This window comes from Zootoca vivipara, chromosome 14 (assembly GCF_963506605.1).
Source record: "Zootoca vivipara chromosome 14, rZooViv1.1, whole genome shotgun sequence".
Classification (NCBI taxonomy): domain Eukaryota; kingdom Metazoa; phylum Chordata; class Lepidosauria; order Squamata; family Lacertidae; genus Zootoca; species Zootoca vivipara.
The window spans coordinates 6770774-6794295 of record NC_083289.1 but is presented as its reverse complement, the minus strand read 5'-3'; the positions used below and the strand labels follow the sequence as shown (position 1 = coordinate 6794295).

Genomic DNA, 23522 nt, shown 5'->3' with positions numbered 1-23522 from the left:
AGAGTGTAGGTAATCAGGTTTACAGAAATAGGTAAAATGCTGTCACAGTGTGTTGCACTGTCTGCATCTGTTAGGCAACCTGTGTCAGATTATTTTTTCGAAAGGACTGCTGTACTGTGTAAAATGGTCCGTGGTCTGCAGTCTTATAACCTGTTGACATTCTGGAGACAATGGGTTGTGGTCAGAGAATAATCTCACTGTATTAATGCAGTTTTTCTTCTGTTTTGCCTTCATTGTATGCCATTTAATTCTACTTTAACAACTGAAGTTGAGGTAATATCTTGCCCTGGCTCTGTGTCAAATATTCCCATGACAGCTGTCAAACCATGGTGAGAGAGCAGCTTTCTGCCAACTGAGCCAAACACATTCTAAATCTGAAAAAGTGAATTCATACACACTATGGTGATGTATCAGTAAATAGGGAAGAGTTGACTGGCTAGGAGCTGCGCATCACCGTCATGGACCCACTGGTGCATTTTGGGTCAGAGTCTTTTAATGATGAATGTAAGTGTTCTTTAGAGTCTGAATCTGACAATCAGACACACTGGGGTTAAATTTATATAATCAGTGGGATGGAGGCATGAAGCTTTTCTTGAACTGCAAACTGCAAAGAATAAGTTGTCTTTAAATTGTTCTCATGGGGGGGGGTGGAGAATCTGCATATAGAAAAACAGCATGTAAAGGAAAAGAGGAGGGTGAAGATTTCTGTTTTCTGTAAGCAAGGAGATTTTTAGAGAGGAGCCTTCTGTTATAGGCTGTTATAGGCTAAAGTGGTACAGTCATGGAAGTTTGAACACTTTGATTGTAAAAAACTGGACCTTTGAAATTAAATTGTTTTACCCATCTCTTAGCCAAGGGTAAGGGGTGGAATCCAACACAGTAGTAAGGCAATCATTCCATCAATGCAAGGAGTTCGGCTTGCACAACAGTATGTTCTTTCCCCCTCGCCACTCCCTGCACATCCCCTAAATCAGTTCAAGGAGTATCACCAACCTGCTAGAACAGATTTGGAGAGCACGCATAGGGTGTACATGGAGGGAGAAGAGGGACAGAAAGTCTTGTTGCAGAAGCAAAAAATTGTTCTGCTGATGCAACTGTGACCACACATGATCTTAAATTCCTACAGTCATCATAGCAGATTGACTGTAAATACTTGAACTTTTGAGGGGGGAAATTTCAGAAACCCGAAGCACCATCCTGTTCTTTCTTTTAACAGACATAACTCCATTAATTTGAGTTAAGGTAAGGCATGCTTTCAGAAAGATGTTATATTAACTTTCTAGGACTATCAACATGTGGGGAGCAGAGAAAACAATCTTCATTTTAGATTTACTAATATATTACGGGATATCTGACATTTAAAAAAATTATTAGTATGCTATATTCCCTCATAATTCCTTATACAGATGCCAAATTGAAATAGGAGAAAATACCTTCGTGTGTAGATTTGGGGAGGGGGAGTAAAATTTGCAGCAGCCGTATGCAGTTGCTGCAAGAAATATTTGTGTCCTCTTTTATCAGTACATAACATATATAACATATAGTGCAATATTAACCATGTCTACTCACAAGTAAATCCTAGGTAAGCGTAGTTAGTACTGCAGCCTATAATTATCAAGTAACTATAACCGACTGGGATTAAGAACTTGGTGTGTTACAAGGCTAAAGGAACAGTAGTTTCTCAGTCCATCTGAAACAGGGAGCTATGCTTAATTAGATATTTCCTTGTTTAATCATGGTGAATGGAAGAGCAGAAGGTCTCAGTGTATGAGCAAAAGGTTGATTCATTCATCGCCTTATGAAAATCAGATATGATTGTCTGAACTCAGCGTCTGTATCAGTTGTGTTTGGCTGACTCTAGATCACAATAAACATTTGCAAGTCAAGACTAAGAAGGGACGCATCCAGAAATCTCCATAAGCAAACTTGCTTGTAGCACTACACTGTTTTATTTTTCTCTCTGCTGTTGTGTCTAGCAGATATTATACTGAAGTAGCACAGGAAAATGTTTCTGTCTATGCTCCAGACATCTGACTTACAGATCTTTTCAAACTGATGAGACAGTGTATGAATATAGACTGTGGACAATTCACTTTTGCTGGCCATTTACAGAATGATAGAGCTGCATTTTTAAAAAAACTTTTGAGATAAATTTCCAGAGAAGCTGCCCAATTTTCTGTTCTGCTGCATGAAATATATATCCATCCCACCTCTATTTATCAATAGATACTCCTCTAAGTACATAAGGCCAGGGCTAGTTATTTCAAAAGAACTTAATTCATTAGGTAGGCTAAAGCACATATTTGAAAATATTTTTTGCTGCTTTTAAAGATGAACTTATTGGGCACAAACTTCTTTTTAAAGTATTTTAGCACTGTATTCATTTAAGAATCACTCGTTATTCTGCAGAATGCCTTTGATAAACAGAATTGTGTTATCACCGACTGTTGTTACTTTGTTGTTTGTTCCATGAAATGCAGCTTGGATCTGGCATAGTTCAGGACTGTCAGAAATACCCATTGCCTGCCTTCTCTTGCATTACCTCAAATACATTTTGACATTGTCTGCAGCTGCGACAACATTGACTTTAAACCAATTGACCCACTCTGAAGAGAGGGATGAAGAAGAGAGCAGAGTCATGTTCTTGTTTTCTAGATGGCTTCAGTAGCCCTTGACCTTTCTTTAGGTATGGAGAAAAGATCACTCTCTGACTTCAGCACTTTCGGTTCAGAACATTTCCCCTGAATTTAGTCTATCTCTAATGGCAGTGTCTGAGAGTACAGAGCCTGCTTGCATTTCTTAACCAGTCCTTCCCACCTGCTGTTAACTCCCAAATGTTTGCCTGTTGGCTTCCTTTTCCCATTTTGCATTCCCAAGCCCATCCACAGGTAAAGCAAGGGGGGCTCTCAGTGTTCCTCTCTCTCCTGTAAGGGTGAGCCTGAAACAACTTTTATTTCTTTTGAGATTTAAAGGTTTGCTTCCTCATTGTCCAGTGTTCTAGAATGGATAATTTTCAATGAACATTTTGTAGTTTATTGACATCAAATAAGACAAATCTGGTTGTACCATATTCTTTATATGTGAATGTGTTGAATATTTAATATTTTACTTCCATATAATTTACCTGGCATTCCAACCATTTGCTGCACTGCATGCTTGAGGTGCTTTCCTAATTCATAAAAAAAAAAATTCTTAATGCTGTGCCTGCTGAATACAAAGTCATGCATGATGGGTTCATTGGATTTGTAATTATTTCAAGAAATATGATGCATGTGGCAGAGCTTAAGTTGACTGTTGTGGTCTGACTAAGACGAGAGAGAGAGAGAGAGAGAGAGAGAGAGAGAGAGAGAGAGAGAGAGAGAGAGAGGGGAAAGTGTGTGGGTCACCCTTTCTCTTACGCACCCATTTATTAGGGTAAGAGATGCTAAGCACTTCAGAGCTTGTAGGAATGCCAGGGAGGTCAGGTTAGCTGTTTATTGCAGGCTGGAAAGCCTGGTCAGCTTTCTGTAAACAAAAAAGATGGCTAGTTCAGCCTGCCAGAGGAGGGTTTAAACCAGGGGTAGGCAACCTAAGGCCTGTGGGCCGGATGCGGCCCAATCGCCTTCACAATCTGGCCCGCGGATGGTCCGGGAATCATTTTACATGAGTAAAATATGTCCCTTTATTTAAAATGCATCTCTGGGTTATTTGTGGGGCAAAGGAATTCGTTCACCCCCCCCCCCAAATAGTCCAGCCCACCACATGGTCTGAGGGACGGTGGACCGGCCCATGGCTGAAAACGGCTGCCGACCCCTGGTTTAAACATTGTTTTATGTTGCCTTGGGCTCTGAAATATGCTTTGCTCTGGGGATTTCTGTGAAATCCACAGACTTCAAGAGCTGTGAGTGTAGAGCCTTGTGCACAGCCTCTGAAAGGGATAAGAGAGACATGATTTTCAGTAGGTGGGTCATTGCTCACAAAGGTTTTGAATAGTTTACCATTTTGAAAGTACTCCAAACACTTAGAGAGCATGCTACCCTCTGAAGGCCCCTCTGTTTATCAACAGCCTGTGTGTGTGTGTGTGTGTGTGTGTGTGTGTGTGTGTGTGTGTGCTTGAGTAAAAAGGACTTGGCATTTCTTCTGAAAAATTCTGAGGCTTGGGCGTTTCCAGATGTCTGGATGAGGGAGCCCCCAAACTGGGAAATGGTTGTTGAGAGTGTCTTTTCATTAAATCTCAGGGTTCAAAGTCATACATCTTATTGATAAGGTACTGCAGCATAGATTTATTTAACAAGAGTTATATACCACAGGATCATCAACACATCTAAACAGCATACATACATATATATATATATATATATATATATATATATATATATATATATATTTTACAGATAAAATCAACAGTTGCAAACAACTTCACCTAAAATTTTGAAAAGTAAAACCAGGTGTGTGTTTTAAAAAAAAGATACACAATAAAAAGTTGCAAGTTAAAATACATATCAAAATTACATTTCTGAGTAGACATGCCTAAACAAACACTTTTGCAGCAGGTGTCGAAAGCAATATAGTGAGGCTGCCTGCCTAGTATCATTTGGCAGCTTGGCACTCATGCTTGTTTAAATCAGGCTGAATTATACCCAGTGGTTCCTTTTCTGGGTCCTGGTCTAAGTGCTCTAGAAATGGAATCAGAAGTTGGGAGGCAAAAAAGAATGAATAAAGCTTAGAGGGAAATATTATTAGTAGTATTATTAATGGTCCATGAGGAGGTGAGAGCAGAACTTTAAGAGCAAGGCTTTGAATCTGTTCACCTGAGCCTACTTTGTGCTGGATTGGGTCCTATGCCTTGATTTTATTTAAAGTGTGCCAGCTACAATGAAGCATCTGCCTATATTTAAAGTCTAAAATACCTTCATTGTCAAGCTGTAATTTATAAGCACAGATCTGTTTACTCATAGGCTGCCTAATCTCACTATCACAGTAATTCTTTTCTGTTCTTGTATTTTTGTAGTAACAAAAAAAACCCCTGCTTTTAGCTTGAGAGGTGGGGCGGGGGTGAGCTGGCAGTCATCTGCAGGTGATCAAATAACTTAAGAGACCTGGTTTTAATTTGTGGGCGGTTCTGACTGTAACAAAGGAAAGCTCGCTCTTTTTTGTGGAATTGGCAGACTTTTTCACCACATCTGGAAGTAATGAAGCCTTTTGAGACCACATCACTTGTGTTCTGCCGCAAGAATTCTTTGATCTTCGGATCCAGACTGGAAGAAGTGCAGCTTGATATCACTGCAGCTATGTTTTTGGAAGCTATACTTAAGATACTGGAACACAGCAAAACTATATAAAGTTGTGTGCCTGCACTAGAACACTTCTGGTCCTTTTTGAAAGGACCCATTTCTTGCACTTTTTATTATAAAAGTGGTCTGTATTATATTGCTGTCACATATTTGTTGCAGATAAAATTTTTTTCAGTTTCTCCTTGCACTGATTATTAAACTGAGCTTCAGACTTGCTCACAGTGCAGTTTCAAAGTAGCGTTTTTCTTGCAGTTTCAAAGTAGCGTTTTTCTTGTCACTGTTGGCTTTAATACAATAATATTCATCTCCATTTCTGCATTCTGTAAGTCTTATTGAAGGAACTGCAGTACACGCTAAAATGTTTAGGATTCAACTTGTAAATTAAGTATTCTTTGTCTGCCTAGTGTCTTTGGATTCCGAAGATTTAAAATTCGGCAGTTGGTTACAAAGTATGTCTGGGTGTATACAATGCATACTACGAATGTACTAGTGTGCTTCCTGTAAATTGCAGCAAACTGTACTGTACAAAGTTAAATCTGTCAGGATCTCCACTGCAGATACCGTAAAAAGTAATAATGTCAGAGTTGGTTTTTTTAATTGCTTTTAAAAGTTGGTGGCTTCTGTCATCCTCCTCTTCCAAGTGCACAAAACAGCTTTGAGATCAGTTTACTACTGTGTAGAATGTTCAGTTGTGTTCCTTTTTATTACTTTTACTAGTTGGCCCTGCCACATGTTGCCGTGGCTAATCCCTGTGACTGCCACCACCCTGTGTCGATCCATGACGTATTGCACCCCCCCCCACCCTGGGGTTTTCCCTGTGATTGCCCCCAACCTGTCCCATCCCATGACGTATCACACCCCTCCTCCCCCCACCCCAGGTCATCCCTGTGACTGTTCCCACCGTGTCCTGACCTATCCCGTCCCCTCCTTCCCCCAATCCCCACCCAGGAGAGCCAGTACCTCCATTCGGCCTAGTATGTAAACGGCAGCTGAGGTGCTGTTGAGAGGGAAGGTTCTATAGGTGTAGTACCAGTGTAGCCGCCGCTAGAAGGTGCTGGTTTGCAACCTGGTTATTTTCCCGTAATGCATTTTCGTCTGAGTGGTGTGTTTTGAAACACAGGGTTTTGGGGGTTTTACGTGGCACAGGTTTGAGCTCTTCGAATAGTAGGCAACTGAGTGATTCATGTAAGTTGTGTGTAAGAGAAGTTAAACAACAACATGTAGTACATGTGCATGCACACACAATCGTTAAAAGGTTTTTTAGAATACATTTTGGACTAGATTTGAAATTGCAGCACTAATTACCATACACCTTGTAGGCAAAATATCTTCACTTATACGACGCAGTTGTTCACTTGTTGACTGCAGTTGAAAGTATCTGGCTGATTCTCAAATGATAATGTTGTTCATTGTATTAGCATGAAATACCGAATATTCCAGCGTATAAGACGACTGGGCGTGTAAGACGACCCCCAACTTTTCCAGTTAAAATATAGTGTTTGGGATATACACGGCGTATAAGAAATACAACCCGGCGTATAAGACGACCCCCGACTTTTGAGAAGATTTTCCTAGGTTAAAAAGTAGTATTATACGCAGGAATATACAGTATTTAAAGCATGACATTCTGAAGTAGTAGGCCATGTGTGTGTAGCCTTTCCAGACTTGTAAGAATTTGCTTGTTGCTGGTTGACATTCTGGTTAAGCAGAAGGTCATAAATCTGGTTTGGGGCTGTTTTACTTGCAGAAGTGTGGTGTATTGCAGGAGTAAGTAGAAGATTAATTTATTTACAAATTACACTGCTGCATTGAAGAAGTGGGGTGCGGTAGTGAATTTATGTGTGGAGGGATTTTGAGCTTAGAAGATCCAGAGTAATTTATTGGTTGTTTTTAGATGATTATGGAAGTTTAGCAGTATGAAAGTAAGACAATGTAGCAGAAATTAACTTGGATACAAACTACAAGATGACAGATTTAGAATACTGAATTTCCTTGGAAAATCACAACTTTGCCTCTTAAAAAAGGAAAGATTATTAAGCTTAAATTCTGAATCTCCCTAGAAAAACACATTATTCTCTCAATAATTTTGATTGGTTGTCTATTATGAATGAGAGAAAATGTAAAATACTCAGAACAAATTACTGGGCTTAGATTTCTTCTGTTGTGTTTTATACCTGGCTCTGGTTTTTAGACTTCAGAGGTCTAAAAAGAAAAGAAGATCTGACAAGCTTGAAATCTACTCACTCTGATTGCACATGTACTCCTTTGAATAGTTGTAAAGGGGTAGCCCTTTTAACGTAGTGCAACAATAGGTTCATGACACCTTAGACTAGATAATGTATTATGGCATCTGATGTTGTAGATGATGGTCCACTAAAGTTTATCCTTTGATTACCTATATTTTTACCTGACTCCTGGAATTGTAACTTAAGCAAACAATGAACAAATTCAATGCCTCTAATTCAAATATTGTTTAGGGAGCATGCTGTTTGTTTTTTTCTTTTTTAATTTAAGTAATTGCTCATGTTTGGACTTTTATCAGATTGCCTCTTTGAGTCAATAAGTACCCTGGAGGGGTGGGGGAGAAGGCTGGGCTGAGCTAAGCCTGCTCACGTCACTTTCTAACTTCCAGGAAAACGTATTTGGAACTGGGGAATTAAGTTTTAGCTTCAAAGCTGGCTGTGCTTGTTTAATTATCCTGTGTTCCACTGGAATCTTTATTGTCACTTTTAACAATTACATGTTTATCTTTCCTTTCCCTTCCATTTTATTGGTTTAGGTTTATGCGCCATCTAATTCAGATGACTTTAATAGAGAATCTCCAAATTACCCATCTCCTAAACCACCAAGCAGTATGTTTGCTAGCACTTTCTTTTTGCAAGGTAAGATGTTGTTAACTGAGCAACTTTTTTAAAGACTAGCATAGCAAGTAAGCAAATATTATTGAGTGAGATTAGAATTTGGGGAGGGAGAAAATGTTCATACATGATAGGAGAGTTTGTGGGAAATAAAAATGTGCTATTGCTTCTTCCTGGTTCATTTTCATTATGCTAACCTGAAGTTAAGTATATGCTTGGATTTCATCATGTCATTTCAGGGCCCATTTCTTCTATATCAGATTATAATCTCATGTTTTGGTTAAGAGCTTCAAAACAGCCTAGTGGCATATCATTCCTAGTGGCATATCATTCCTATTGCATAGCTCAGTGTTTTTCAACCTTTTTTGGGCAAAGGCACACTTGTTTCATGAAAAAAATCACGAGGCACACCACCATTAGAAAATGTTAAAAAAATTAACTGTGCCTATATTATTGAGGTTATTAGCTGCTTGAGGTTATTATTGAGGTTATTATTGAGGTTTTAGCTGCTTGTCCACACACTGGAATCCCCAAATAGCTGCAGCTTCCTAGCATGTGCCCGCAACAGTGGTATTTCCATTTATAATAAGGTCAGGGGACTTCAACTCAAACCCAAAACGGGAGGGGCTTCCCAAGGTGTAAAGTGACCCTCAACAGCATCAAGACTGACCTGGGGGGGGGTTTGCAATATACATTTCTGATACCTTTAATATTTTGAAGAATTTTGTCTGCTTATGAAAACTGAAATTAGCAATTGGGGGTGGCTGGGTGCAAGTAATTATCTTTGCCTGGGGCACAAGATAGCCTGGCACTGGGGCACTACACCCATACACAAAGCTGGATGCATGTGCGCCATGGCTGGCAGCATCTTCCTGCCTCATAAACATAAACGATCCGAGATCACTCGTGAACTCCCCCACCCCACAACTCCATGGCCTCCCGGGCTCCGCGGGGATGCAGCGGGTGGGGTGGGTACCCGAGGGGGTGGGGAGGAGCCGGCCAACCGCCCACTTCATGTGGCCCCGGGGCAGCAGGAGGTGCTACCGGAGTCGCCCGGCTAAGCGGAGTCGCCCGGGAGCCGGTCCCTCTGCTGTTCGCTCCCTCTCCAGCTCCACTTGGCACCCGGGAAAAAGAGTGCCTGCTTTCCCCGCAGAAGCGCTTCCCCCTGCTGGCGCCTGCCAGGCTCCTCTGGGAAGGAACCACACGCGCTCAGCCAGCCAGCCAGCCAGGGATCCTGCAGGCGCGACGCGGCGGCTTGCCGCCCCACCACCGTCTTTTCCCCACGGCACACCAGGCAACATCTCGTGGCACACTAGTGTGCCGCGGAACAGTGGTTGAAAAACACTGGCATAGCTGACCCCTATGCAGGTGCTGGTGAAGTCTGTAGTATCATCTGCTCACAACACAAGCTCAGACACATGCCAATTGCTTAGCAAGAATAGCAAAACCCCATCAGCAGTGACAGCCACTCCCACAAAAAGCATAGCAAATTCACATCTACCAACCAATAACATCACCCACAAACCTCTCTCCTAGCAAATGTGAAATGACAGCCGTACACCCAGAGGACTGACACATACTCCATACCTTTCTCTTGTCCCATGCAAAGGCAATCTTCCCTTTCCCTCCCCAGGGTCCTTGGCTAAGATTTATTTATTCAGTAAATGTTTAAGCTTTCTTTCAATAAAATGTTCCCAAGCTGGAGAACAGCTATGATAAAATTAATACAACAATCAAAGAAGAAGAAAAAGAATGGAGACAAGTAGCAACTGCAGGCTCTGGGCTGCAGATTCAGCCATTCTGAGTGAAAAAAGGTTACAAGGCTTGCTTAAGCAGACCAGCCTCCTGGCTCTGACAGGTTTCTTGTGGGGAGATGGTTCAGTGGGTTCCGAGTTTAGTAGGAAAAGCCCTCAGGACTACTGCCACTAATACTGCAGTAGGCACTTGTAGTAAACTGCTGCCACTAGACCTCTCATGGGTGACAGGGAAGAGGTTACATAATTGAGAAGGTCCTCTCAGACCCAGCTTGAAAGCAGAAGACCAGCACAATTTGGTTCGGAAACGGGCAACAAATTGAGCTTGTGTGAAATTGACATTCTAAATTCTGTGCAGACAGCAATAGCAATCTGCCTACTAGTTACACTTTCTGAATTTTTCTCCATTTGCCTCACATGCTATACTCTAAACAGGAGGTTGTAGCGACATACATCACAGTTATGAGTTCCCTCTCTTCTTGCCATAGCTATGTTTTTGGATTAGGATTGACTGAGTGATGCAGAGAGCTGATTGACCAGGGAACAGGAGATTGACACGAGTGCCTCTAAATACAAGGAAGCACAAAATATGTGTGGGACAGGAAAGAGTGTGTGCCTTTGAGATTTTGAGGATTTTTTAAAATTGACTTTTTCAGTGAGGGGGCTGTGCCCCAGTAGCCCCAGTGGACCAGCCTCCACTGACTTGGAATTTTTTTTAGCTAGGGTATAATATGTACATGACATTAGCAATGAAGTGCTGGTACAGCATGTGCTGTTTTACTAACCTAAGATCATTCTTTTTCTATTTTGTTTTTATTACAAATAAAGATGGGACTCACAGTGCTTCAGACCTTTGGAGCCCTTCCAATGGAATGAGCCAGCCTGCCTTTGGTGGAATGCTAGAAAGTTCCTCCTCTCACATGTCACAGTCCGGCAGTTATGGCAGTCGACACACACATGACCGCTTGGTAAGACAGTAACTCTTGATCTTTCAGTATGGTCAGTTGAAACACAGTTGTTAAAATTACAGGTAGGTAGCCGTGTTGGTCTGAGTCAAAGCAAAATAAAAAAATTCCTTCAGTAGCACCTTAAAGACCAACTATACCAAAATAAAAACTCAGTTGGTCTTTAAGGTGCTACTGAAGGATTTTTTTAATATCACAGTTGTTAAAGTTTCCTATCCTTTAAGAGACTGGTTTTGCTGGATTATGGGTATAAGTAAATTGTCATTTAAACCTTTGGTTGATTGATCTATGATAGCCAAGCATGAAAATTTTTTAATCTGCACAAAAAGACAAAAGTGTTCACTTTTTAAAAAGCTTCTTAGGTTCTTGTATGTTGCTGTAATACAGAAAGGAAAAACTAACAGGATATTGAGTAAGTTTATTGAATGAATATAATTCTATGTTATGGAGGTTGACGTTGTATGTATGGTATTATTTTATGGGTTTTGATGTTTTCCATACTGTATTTCATTTTTAATATTGCACATACTCCTATTTTGCTATTTCTTTGTAAACTGATTTGTGATCTTTTCTTATTAAAAGCAGCATATAAATACTTGAAATAAATAATAGTTTAACCTTTGGGGAAGCTGTTTGTTAATATTGTAAGTTTTCTCTCACTTTCTTCAGTCTTCCTGCACATTCTTATACTGGGTGATAGCAATTTGTCTGAGGAGCCTTTAACTTATATTAAAATAGGCAGGAAGCAGTGGCTTAGATTCTACCAAGAGTTTTCACATTAAAGGGATGTAAGCAATGATACCCCCCATTAATTTTATATTTATTGATCTTTTATTTATTGGTGTTGTTTAACTTTTCCATAAATGATCTGGAGTGCAGGGTATTTATAATAAGACAGACAAATATATCATTCAGAAGCAGACCAAAGGGTTCTCTCCAGAGTGGGTGACCGGCTAACAGAATGGCAGGTGTAATTCAGAATAAATAAGTACCAAGTAATAAATGTAGGAACAAAAGATCCCAGATATACTTGCTGATATTATCTCCTTGATAGGAGGAGGAGGAGGAGGAGATTGGAAGCTTTTGCTTCCAGTTTTAATATAACCTCAGCTTCCTCTTATCTCAAGGTGCTTTGTTAGAGCCATGCCAGGCTCAAACCATAGTTTCAGATCTTGGCTGTTTCTATACCACAGTTCCCAAAATTCAGGCATAAACTTCAGCCACCCTCATGAAGCCATTTCACTCCTCATTTTGTGTGAGTAGTACAACAAGCCAGAAAGCTGCAGTTCACCATATTCTCCCATTATGTCCTGTCTGGGAACTGTGGTTAATGGCTTTCAAACAAGTTGGGAGACAGAAGGCAGATTTAAACCATAAGATTTTTATAATCTGAATGCAACCAGTGAGGAGCTGGGGTTAATTTACAGCCAGCAGTGGAAGTTTTTAGACTTCACCTCATCATTGCTTAGGAAGGGGTGGAGACCACATAATCTTAAGGCTCATTCACTTAGTAGGAAGCATTGTATCTGAATTGTCTCTCAATCCATCTGTGGCTGTTAGCCCTAATAGCTAAGGATAGAATCTTGATATTCATGACACATGGTAGCCACTCCCGAGCTAGAGAAACTTTGGTCTGTTTTAGATAGACAGTTCTGACTTTCTTAACTTGCATGTTCTGGTTTACTTTGTATTTTGTTAATACTAACTAAGGCACATATTTCGGTTGTGATCCCCGTTTTCTGCTTTTTCCTAGAGCTATCCCCCACATTCAGTCTCACCATCGGATATAAACACCAGTCTTCCTCCAATGTCTAGTTTCCACCGGGGCAGTACCAGCAGTTCATCGTATGTTGCCTCACACACTCCACCTGTCAATGGATCGGATAACAACAACATACTGGGTGAGATTTTTTGAATCCCTAAAACATCATGGGAAGATTATGGCTAGTCCATGTGGAGTGTAAAAGTGAATGTGTAATTTCACAAGCTTTTGTTGCATCGTTTGGGGTTACAGTATTGTCAGTGCTGACTACTGGAATTTGCCTGAAGAGATGGTTCCAGGGCGGGATGGGTGGGTGGATATATTTGGTAGTGTGGAGTACTTTCTAGTGCTGGGCTAATTATTATACAAAGTGAGAACTGGGCTTCCAATTCATTACTTTGTTTTTCACCCAGAGAACCCAGCCAAAACTTATTTTTTCCCCTGCTAATGGTTTCATTCAAGAATCTAATGTATGGATCTTAAAGGTGATGCCCACATCAATTGTTTAATTATTTCTTTTAATTATTTCTAAAGTACAGAAAACTCCCTATTTAAGTGGGGGTTACGTTCCAGCACACTGCACATTTAAGTAAAATTGCATATAGTTTAAACACCATTGAAAAAGCCTGCAAAGTCCTCATCCCACCCCTTTTCGTTACGTTTTTGTCATGTTTTTTGGTCACTTCCTAGTTTGGTATGATGCATGTGTGCACAGTTGCCCACATGTCAGACACTCCTGAAACGGTGGCTGCCTGTGCCCAATTTGGAGGATTTTTTTTTGTAATGTCAGATTGTAGACCAACTTGGTGAATACACTTGTTTTATTACAGAACTTCTGTGATAAATGCATTAAAATGTTTATTTGTTAAATTTGTATCTCACCTTTTTACCAAATGGTGCTTAAGGCAGCTCGAGTAGATTTAAAGAAGGAGTTAGAGACCTCTTTGGGCTGTATTGCAGGTCTCATTGTTGAACTCACAAGCATAATAATAAATAAACCTTTATTGTCACTACACCACCTGTGTGCAGTGAAATTAAACGAGCTCCCTCCCCCTCCCCCACACACATACACCCAGTCTTGTTCGCACTCTGTGTGCTTGTCAGAAGTCAATTGCACCACTATTTTTTTCCATTCAGCAGCCCAACAGCCCACGGATAAAAACTGTTCTTTAACCTGTTGTTGCGGCTGACTATACTTCTGTATCTCCTGCCCGAAGGTAGGAGATTAAAGAGGTGCTGACCAGGGTGTGAGTCGTCCCTGAGAATTTTCCTTGCTCTCCTGAGGCAGTGGTCTCCTGCGATGTCATCTAGTAAACTCAGGGGACAGCCCATGATATCATGTGCTGTATTCACCACCCTCTGTAGGGACTTCCTGTCTGTGGCTGTCAAACCAGCGTACTACACTGTAATACAGTATGAAAGGACAATTTCTATTGTTGACCGGAAGAAAGAGATCATCAATTTTTGTTTGACATTGTTCTTACGCAAGACCCTGAGGAAATGGAGTCTCTGTTGGGCCTTCCTAACCACCTGGGTTGTATTGAATTTCCAAGTGAGGTCTTCACTAATGTGAACTCCCAGGAATTTAAAGGAAGAGACTCTCTCCACACAGCCCCTCCTGATATACAGCGGGGCTGGTTCCCCTCTCTTCCTCCGAAAGTCCAACACCATCTCATTTGTCTTGCTGATATTTAGGTGCAAGTTGTTCTCTAGGCACCATGCTGAGACTTTTTGAACATCTTCCCTATACGCTGATTCATCTCCAGTGTGTTGGTTCTAGATAATCTGGTGGTGGGAGATTCAGAGATTCCCAAACAGTAATTTATACAAACACATTCCCCAAAGGTGATTTACACAAAGGGTTTCTTTGTCAGCAGCATTCTTGACAGCTTCATTCTGAAATGTTGTGCAGTGCTCAGCTATTAGCAGTCTGGTGTTGAACAACAACTGCAGTGGAGGTTAAATTACTCTTCTCCTTTGGCAATCCCTCATAGCTGAGTAAGATTGTCTTCCATGAATACAGTCTTAACAGTGAGTCCGTATGTGACTGTGGAGGCCAAATCTGGATCCACACGTCCTTCCACAGTGGGGACATGGGTTTCCGGGTGGGAATTGATCACGGTGAGGGTTTGCTGTTTCTCCTTTTCGCCCTGAGTTCATGCTTCTTCAAAGTCCATGACACCTTTAGGAAAGGCTGTTCTCCAATTGGACTGCTTACAGGCCGGTGTTTCCCATTTATCAGTGCTGATACTACATTTTTAGATTTTCCTTGAGAGCATCTTTAAACCTCTTTTGTTGACCACCGACATTACGCTTTCCATTCTTAAATTAGGAGTAGAGTAGTTGCTTTGGAAGACAATAATCAGGCATCTGAACAGCATGACCAGTACAATGAAACTGATGTTGAAGAATCATTTCTTCAACACTGGTGATCTTTGCTTCTTTCACTACACTGACATTGGTTTTTCTGTCTTTCTGAGTGATGTTACTCAGATGGTATTATGTCTACAGCTCCAGTCTCCTGCAAATTTTAATCTGATTGAGTATGCAATGCTATTGGACAGTGTTCACTACATGGTGCTAGCACTACATACAAGTATAAAGCAAATAATAATAATAATAATAATAATAATAATAATAATAATAATTTATTATTTATACCCCGCCCATCTGGCTGGGTTTCCCCAGCCACTCTGGGCGGCTTCCAACAGAAAAATAAAACACAGTGATCTATTAAACATTAAAAGCCTCCTTAAACAGGGCTGCCTTCAGATGTCTTCTAAAAGTCTGGTAGTTGTTTTTCTCTTTGACATCTGATGGGAGGGCGTTCCACAGGGCGGGCGCCACCACCGAGAAGGCCCTCTGCCTAGTTCCCTGCAACTTGGCTTCTCGCAATGAGGGAACCGCCAGAAGGCCCTCAATGCTGGACCTCAGTGTCCGGGCAGAACGATGGAGGTGGAGACGCTCCTTCAGGTATACTGGACCGAGGCCATTTAGGGCTTTAAAGGTCAGCACCAACACGAACTGTGCTCGGAAACGTACTGGGAGCCAATGTAGATCTTTCAAGTTATGTGGTCTTGGCGGCCGCTCCCAGTCACCAGTCTAGCTGCCGCATTCTGGATTAGTTGTAGTTTCCGAGTCACCTTCAAAGGTAGCCCCACATTAAAAGGTATATTGTCTACAATTCTGCATTTGGGAGGAAAATGTTGCAAAGACTGGCTCCTAATAATTGGAAGAACGTAGCTCTCTACCTAGCTAAAGGATTGAGTATATTCCAGATATGAAGCCTGCACCACTGGAGAAAGGAAAGATTGGTCTTGCATTTGAATTTCTGTTCTCAGTAGAATCAGGATGGTGGAGGCCACCTGATCCCCCATAACAGTGAAGATAATACCCAAGTTTGAACTGACCTGGCTCTGGGTTATAGGCTAACTTAAATAGTCCTGGGGATGACCATGTGTCCTGTCCTCTTCATGGTTTTTCACTTGCTGACACAGTCTTGTGGCTTTTATAACTATTCTAAAGTTTGTCAATCCTATTGGGGTTTTGTGTATAGGTAAGGAAAGCTCCCCACCCCTTATCTTGGTATATTTACAGCCTAAACCTACCTAACACAACTAAGATGAGGTATGTTCCCAAATATTAAGACTCCCACACACCTGTACCACTGAGAAGTACCACCACCCACACACCTGTACCACTGTACCACCAGTGAATCCAATTTTCCCTTCTGGTCTTCCCCAGATTTTTGCTTTTTAAATCATCGTAATCCTTTTGAGAGAGTATCAGTATTAAATAGCAGCATACCACAATTATCTTCTGCATTAAATTAACATTCACATTGTGTTTTCTTTACAGTCAACAGAGGCAATGCTGCCGGAAGCTCACAGACTGGGGATGCTCTTGGAAAAGCCTTGGCATCTGTAAGCAATACTATCTGAAGCACTTGCTGGAATAATTTAGGCTGCATGCAAGTTCTTGTCCTTTGTTTATATCAGGCATATGCGTTGAATATTAGCCTGCCGCCATCTCTATTGTCCTTCCTCTTCCAGCAAGCATTTGAAGTGGATATCTTTCTTATTCTGCATTAGTATTGGAATTGTTTAAATTTGTTTTCATTGTTTTATCTCCTGTTGTTTGCTGTCCTGGGCTCCTTTGGGTGGGAAGTGGGATATAAATTTAATAAATAAATAGACATAGCTGGTCAGGGGAAAGTATTTGCTAGAAGGAGAATTAGGTCAGCAGAAGTCTGTTGAAGGTTCTTCTGGTGTGGATACTCTCTACCTAACCTGGCATCAAGGAGAAATACTGTGTTATTAGCCGTGTCAAGGGTCTGGAGGGCCAACGTCATGAGCAATTCACTTGTTGAGAGTTATTATTGCCTTGCCTATTGCAGAGCCACATTAAAGGTAACTATTCTGACAGAGGCCATTTTTGCTTGGGTTGGTCAGAATTTGATCCGTGCCCAGCTACCAATTTTGCTAACAAGGCCCTCTGGGGGGAAAAACGGGAGGGAGTAGGCCAAGTTCCTAACCCTAACCCAGACCCCCGAAGTAACCTTAGCTTGTATTGTTAGGCAGTTGGACAGAGGACAGGATGTTTGGATGACAGAAGAAGTATGTGTAACTGAAGGGTGGACTTCAGTTGTCGTGGTAACTTAGATCTGTCATCCTGTGTAGGTCATTCCATAAACCATTTCTGTCATAGCTGATGGTGATGCATTCCATCTCATCCAACAGTTCATGCTAAAGTCTGCACACTTGGAATTCTAGTATTTATCCACCTGCTCCCATTGACTCAAACAGAATGTCATGCAAGCTATACTTTCTATTGCTCTTCAGGAAGTAGATAGTAATATAAAGGGATCGCGGTGTGTTTGTTCTTGAGTTTTCTTTTTAACCTGGTTCATAGCACTATGAAGTAGTTAAATCTTGAAATTGTGAACCTGCTTCTTTTTTTCTAGCTTCTGAATATTGTTAGTAGCAACAAAAAGAGTGTCTAATTGTAAAATTCTGGTGGTGTGCATCATTTAAAAAACAAAAGCCTTTCATGTGTGAATCATCAGAAGATACAACATTCTTCCTCAGTTTAAGTATTAAAGACCATACAGACCACTATGTGATTAAACATGTAAGGCCAGATAATACGTTTGCAAAGGTTCTTTTATTTTAGGTTTAAGCCTGGATAATTGTGGTCTTAATCTCAGAGTAGGCAAGAAAGAGAATTGTACATGAAAGTATTTACACAAAGTTCCCAAAGCCCAACGGATTATACATTGGTTTGGATAATGAACCAGTGTGGATAGAAAGCAAAGAAAATCTGGGTATTTGTGCCATTTGTAATGTGTTTCCCTGAACATTTGCCAAACAATAACCTTTTTAAGATTGTGCCCATGGAGGGTTATATGGCAGGAGAAACATCTGGTTTATTTCAGTGCTTAATGCCAAATCAAAACACTTGGTCTTTAATTTAAAGGAGATCAAAGTGGAGAGCTGTTTAACTTCGTTGATTATATCAGATCTCTTTGTCAGAACCTGTGTTTTGATTCCTACCTCCAAACCAGGGGGGAACAGCCTTTGTGCCGCTTAGATAGCTAAATGGCCAGTAGTCCTTGAACAAAGGAAGAGAAAATGTTTGGAAGTTGACTTTTCCAAGTAATTCCTGAATGGCTTTTGTTGCTTGAGGCCCAGTGACATTAGCATGACAAAGCTTAACTGAAATGTACTCTGAAGTGTTTTCAAACAGTGTGCTAACAGCTCCAAGGCTTGGTGCTGCAGGCTCTGGCTTTGTATGGAGGGCTTTTCATTTGGCCAGGCATATTGGCACCCCACTGGTTAGAATGGACCATGACTAATCAAAAGAGGGCTCTTATTTGTTGCAAGAAAACATGTTAGCAGCAGAATGCCCCAGAAAATTCCTCCTCATTGGTCTTCAGCAGCAAAAGTAGCAGCCCTCACTTGCATAAGAAATATTGGTCTCTTAACTGTGATCTTTTGAAAATATACATTTTCTTTCTTTCTTTCTTTCTTTCTTTCTTTCTTTCTTTCTTTCTTTCTTTCTTTCTTTCTTTCTTTCTTTCTTTTTTAAAAAAGCATCATGTCTGTTCAGATTGTGGTTATATTAGGCTTTGTTCTGCCTTCCCAAGTTTCTTAGATGCTTATTAGAAAGACTATAAAGTGAGTATTATGCATCTGAAACTTGCAGGGCACTATGCACTAGACAGAGGTATCAATCGATTGATTGATTGACTAGACAGAGGTATGAACTAAGATATGAAAGCTAGGAGCTAAATGACACCTTGAACCTAGTTTATGGGTGCAACAACGGAATGTCTATGTGCGCTTTTTTAACAACAAGAATACAAAGCTGAAAATGAATGAACTGCAGCTAAAATATTATGTTCATTTTTCACATGGTCTGGTCCTTTGTAAAATGTGCCGAGAACAGGCATCCCCAAACTTCGGCCCTCCAGATGTTTTAGACTACAATCCCCATCATCCCTGTTAGCTAGGGTTCATGGGAGTTGTAGGCCAAAACATCTGGAGGGCTGCAGTTTGGGGATGCCTGGCCTAGAACAATGGGAGTTTCGAACAATGGCACTAGAAAATTCTGACTGTCTCAGTGAATGAGAGCTATGGTGCAACTTAACAACTGGTTATTCACTTCACTGTGCAAGAATCAGTTGCACGCTAGGGCTGGGCGATATATCAATACATGCTTTCTAACCATTTTATTTCCTTCAGAAATGTTTAAACAGAAACTATGACCTTGTATGTATTGACAGTTTGCTAATGTATATTAATTAGTTCAAATTACTGCATTTGTGCCTTTTCTCCTTTAGATTTATTCTCCTGACCACACTAGCAGTAGTTTCCCTTCAAATCCTTCAACACCTGTTGGATCACCATCACCTCTCACAGGTAAGGTCACCTCTCACAGCTAGGCCTGGGTGATATATCACCCAGGACCAGTATGAGGAGCAGACTGCAATGGCAGCTTCACTCAGCTATATCACTGGTGAAACCACCGCTGCTCCTGTGTCCCTCTGCTAGCAGTGCCGCTGGAGGAAGTCAAGACTTGACTCCTCACGCTGAGTTGTAACCGCCATCCCACTCTGCCCTCATACAGTACCGATACAGCTTGTTCCTCCCTCTGCATCTTTAAACTGCTCAGCTGAGGCTTGCCTGAGCTGAACAGATTTACCGAGCCCCCGATCTGCATGAGCTGGCGAAGAGGTGGGGGCTCCGTGAAAGTGCTCAGCTGAGGGGAGCGCTGTTGCCGCTCCCCTCAGCCGAGCAGTTAAAGGAACCCCCAGCCCAGCACCGGATTGTGTGCAAGCGGGGGTAACACTGAGATTGGCTCAGCTGGGGATTGGGAGCCCTCCTGCGCCCCAGTTGAGCCATGCAAACAAGCTGCTTTGTCCCAGCACGCGAGGCTCTGGGGTGAAACCGCCTCAGCTCCTGCAGTGAGAGCCGCAGCAGTTTCACCCAGCACCTTGTGGGCAGAGGCCAATGCAGCTTGTTTTTTCAACATCACGGTCTGGAGACCACGATGTTTGGCTGGTACTGCAATGTTGAAAAGCTGAGATCACCCAACCCTACTCACAGCTTTTAGTTAATGACTTCCTGATTAGATTACCCATTAGTGTATTCTGCATATCCTTAAGGATGGATATATGTTTATTTCTTAAGAGAAATTTGGATGTTGCAGTCTGGTTTCACAGAGATACACAGTCTGCCAAATTTCCGACAGGCTGTCAGCTAATTTGGTTTCTCTGCTGATAGATGCAAGCCTCACAAGGAGAGCCCAGAGATCTGCCATGCTCAGCCAGACTGTAAGAGGCCCAGTCATAACTTACCACCATGGGGCCTTTGCAACAACCTTGCTTTTTAGGGTTTTGGTTTCACCCTAGGTAGTTTGACTTGATAGATTCTATGCTGATGGGTTTTTGTTTGTTTGTAATAATAACAATAATAATTTATTATTTATACCCTGCCCATCCAGCTGGGTTTCCCCAGCCACTCTGGGTGGCTTCCAACGGGGATTAAAATACATTAAAATATCACACATTAAAAACTTCCTTAAACAAGGCTGCCTTCAGATGTTTTCTGAATGTCATGTAGTTGTTTATCTCTTTAACATCTGATGGGAGGGCATTCCACAGGGTGGGCACCACTACCGAGAAGGCCCTCTGCCTGGTTCCCTGTAACTTGGCTTCTCGCAGTGAGGGAACCGCCAGAAGGCCCTCGGCGCTGGACCTCAGTGTCTGGGCAGAACGGTGGGGGTGGAGATGTCCCTTCCGGTATACTGGGCCGATGCTGTTTAGGGCTTTAAAGGTCAGCACCAACACTTTGAATTGCGCTCGGAAACATATTGGGAGCCAATGTAGGTCTTTCAAGACCGGTGTTATATGGTCTTGGCGGCCGCTCCCAGTCACCAGTCTAGCTGCTGCATTCTGGATTAGTTGTAGTTTCCGGGTCACCTTCAAAGGTAGCCCCACATAGAATGCATTGCAGTAGTCCAAGCGGGAGATAACTAGAGCATGATTTGTTCTTTCACAGTTTCCCTAATCTTAATTAAATGAAGCAAAATCAATATATAACTATCATAATGGCTGTTTTTGATAATAGAAACACCTACATTTTAAAGACCTTGGGGCTACAATGCTAAACACGCTTAGTTGAGAGTAAACATTTAATTCAATGGGATTTACTTTTGAGTCAGCATGCATAGGGTAGCATATTTAGCTACTTTTTAGTTCATTGGGAAAAAAATGTAATCTGTGCTGCCGATAGAAGTAGTACGACTCATGCAATACGTTGGCAACAAATATTCATACAATAAATTCAAAAGTGATTACAGTATACATGATTTATCAGTCTTGTGAGAGAAATCCTTACAAAATGCCACAGAGATTTACAAACTACTCAAACCAAGATGAACTTATAATATCTAATTTAATTAGATTTATCCAAGTGCCTAACTCAGTTTTATGTTATCTTTGTTTTTTAATTGGGTTCATAAAGATTTAAGCAAGAGGTAAGTTTGATGTTGTTCACACTAGCTGTGGGGTGGTGGTGGAGTTGTAGACAGGGTGCCGGCGTTTTGTACCTGTTTTGCCCTAGCAGTCCGAGTAATTAGAAGGCCGCTGTTTCGCCCCCAGTGGGGCCCGTTTGCTGAGGCTGGCTGATAGCCTACTCCCTAGGTGGTTTTCCAGGCTTCTTTAGTAGTCTAATCTCGAAGCATTGATACGTGTATTGATATTAACTAATGATAATTCAAACAAAATCTTATTAGGATCAACTTAATGCACTTCTAAACATTTGATTATATACACAGAACATGCAAAGTAAATACAAGATAGATATAAAGTAAAAATACGTTGTACAAAATATTACATTTGCTACAAAGAATTATAAATACATACTTATATATAATTGAAGATACATTTTCTTGGCTTAAGTTTAAGAGACTGGTTTGCTTAGCAAAGTTACCCTGTTTTATTACGGGTATAAATACAGTATTTCATTATTGGTTCCTCAGCAGGTGTTGGATGTTAACCTAGTGATGAGGAAGTGTAGGAGAGGATGATGGAAAGGATAAAGAAGATACTGCTAGTACTTACACCATGTTAGATTTCAATTACCATGACTGTAGTTAAATAAACACTGAAAGGTCAAATTCAGAGTTCAGTCCCATCGGCTGTAATGTTTTGAATAAAAATATTAATCTTGCTTCTTGTCTTGTTTACTGTACTTCCTGGGGGCAAATTGCCAGATCCCCCCCCAAAAAATAGTAAATCAGTGTCATTGTGTTTCATTTTGAGGTAATGTTGTGTTAAAGGAGCCTCCATAACCTTATTGCAGATTCTCGACCTGTGCTCGCCTATGCGCAATTTTAGAGCATGCGTCGTGTTTTCTGTGTACATCTTATCGCATGGACAGCGTAGACATTTTTAGAATTACAAGTAATTATTGAATTGATTGTAAATGCAAAACACATATGTACACTCTTGATTTCCTTGACTTGTAAGCTATAGGTGCACATATTGCAATTGGCACATCTGAAGTTGCCTCTTGTTTTGATAGTTGGTAATTCAAGGCAATCAGCTCTAACTAATTGGTTTCCTCAAACCCAAAAGGGGAGGATCTGTACAGCCAGGGATGTCCTCGATTATGTGCCAGTGTTTATTTATAATGTTTTTCATATGGCTGGCCAAAGGTGTATAGTCCAAAGCCGTGACAAGACATGTAGATTTTGTATTACTATGGTCGGATCGTGGTTTAAGTAAATCATTCCTGTTTAGATTATTTGCGCGTCTCAACACTTCCTGTAACACATTATTAGGATAGTCCCGATTAGTTAAAGCTCTATTTAGTTGCCCAGCTGCTTTTCTATAGTCGTTCTCCTCAGTTGCATTCCTTTTAAGTTTTCTTATGAGGCTAAGGTGTTCCTATTTGATATGTATACCATACTCTCTGGCATTTTGTAAGGATTTCTCTCACAAGACTGATAAATCATGTATAATCACTTTTGAATTTATTGTATGAATATTTGTCACCAACGTGTTGCACGAGTCGTACTACTTTTTAGTTAATTGGCTGCTTAAAATTGCTCTATAATGAAGTAACTTACAAAAATCGATATTATCTTCAACTTAGTCCTACTCAGAGTAGACTCATTGGAATTAACCTAATTTAGTCATGTTCGGTGGATCTACCCTGAGTAGGACTAACACTTAGTACTATTCCTGTTTGAATTTAGAGGCATTTCAGGAAAACCTTGCATAAACAACACACAAGGTAGTGAGATTGCTTTTAATAATGCTGCACAAAGCTTGAGTTTCCTTTGAAAAAGTGTTTCTGTGAAGTCTGTGTGTGTGTGTTTAATTTCTACTCCTTGCTGCTGTG

At 41.0% G+C, this 23522-nt stretch overlaps 1 protein-coding gene across 6 annotated transcripts in view; it reads left to right on the top strand.

The window, feature by feature from the left end:
- The window catches only part of TCF12 (transcription factor 12), a 141891-nt gene that overhangs the window by 93671 nt on the left and 24698 nt on the right, over window positions 1–23522 (top strand). For all 6 annotated transcript variants that reach the window (XM_060282400.1, XM_035131798.2, XM_035131797.2 and 3 more), the window contains 5 exons: window positions 8053–8155; window positions 10714–10853; window positions 12604–12751; window positions 16471–16535; window positions 19454–19532. In XM_060282400.1, coding sequence (XP_060138383.1) covers window positions 8053–8155; window positions 10714–10853; window positions 12604–12751; window positions 16471–16535; window positions 19454–19532 — 535 coding nt within the window. The remainder of the gene's footprint in view (window positions 1–8052; window positions 8156–10713; window positions 10854–12603; window positions 12752–16470; window positions 16536–19453; window positions 19533–23522) is intronic.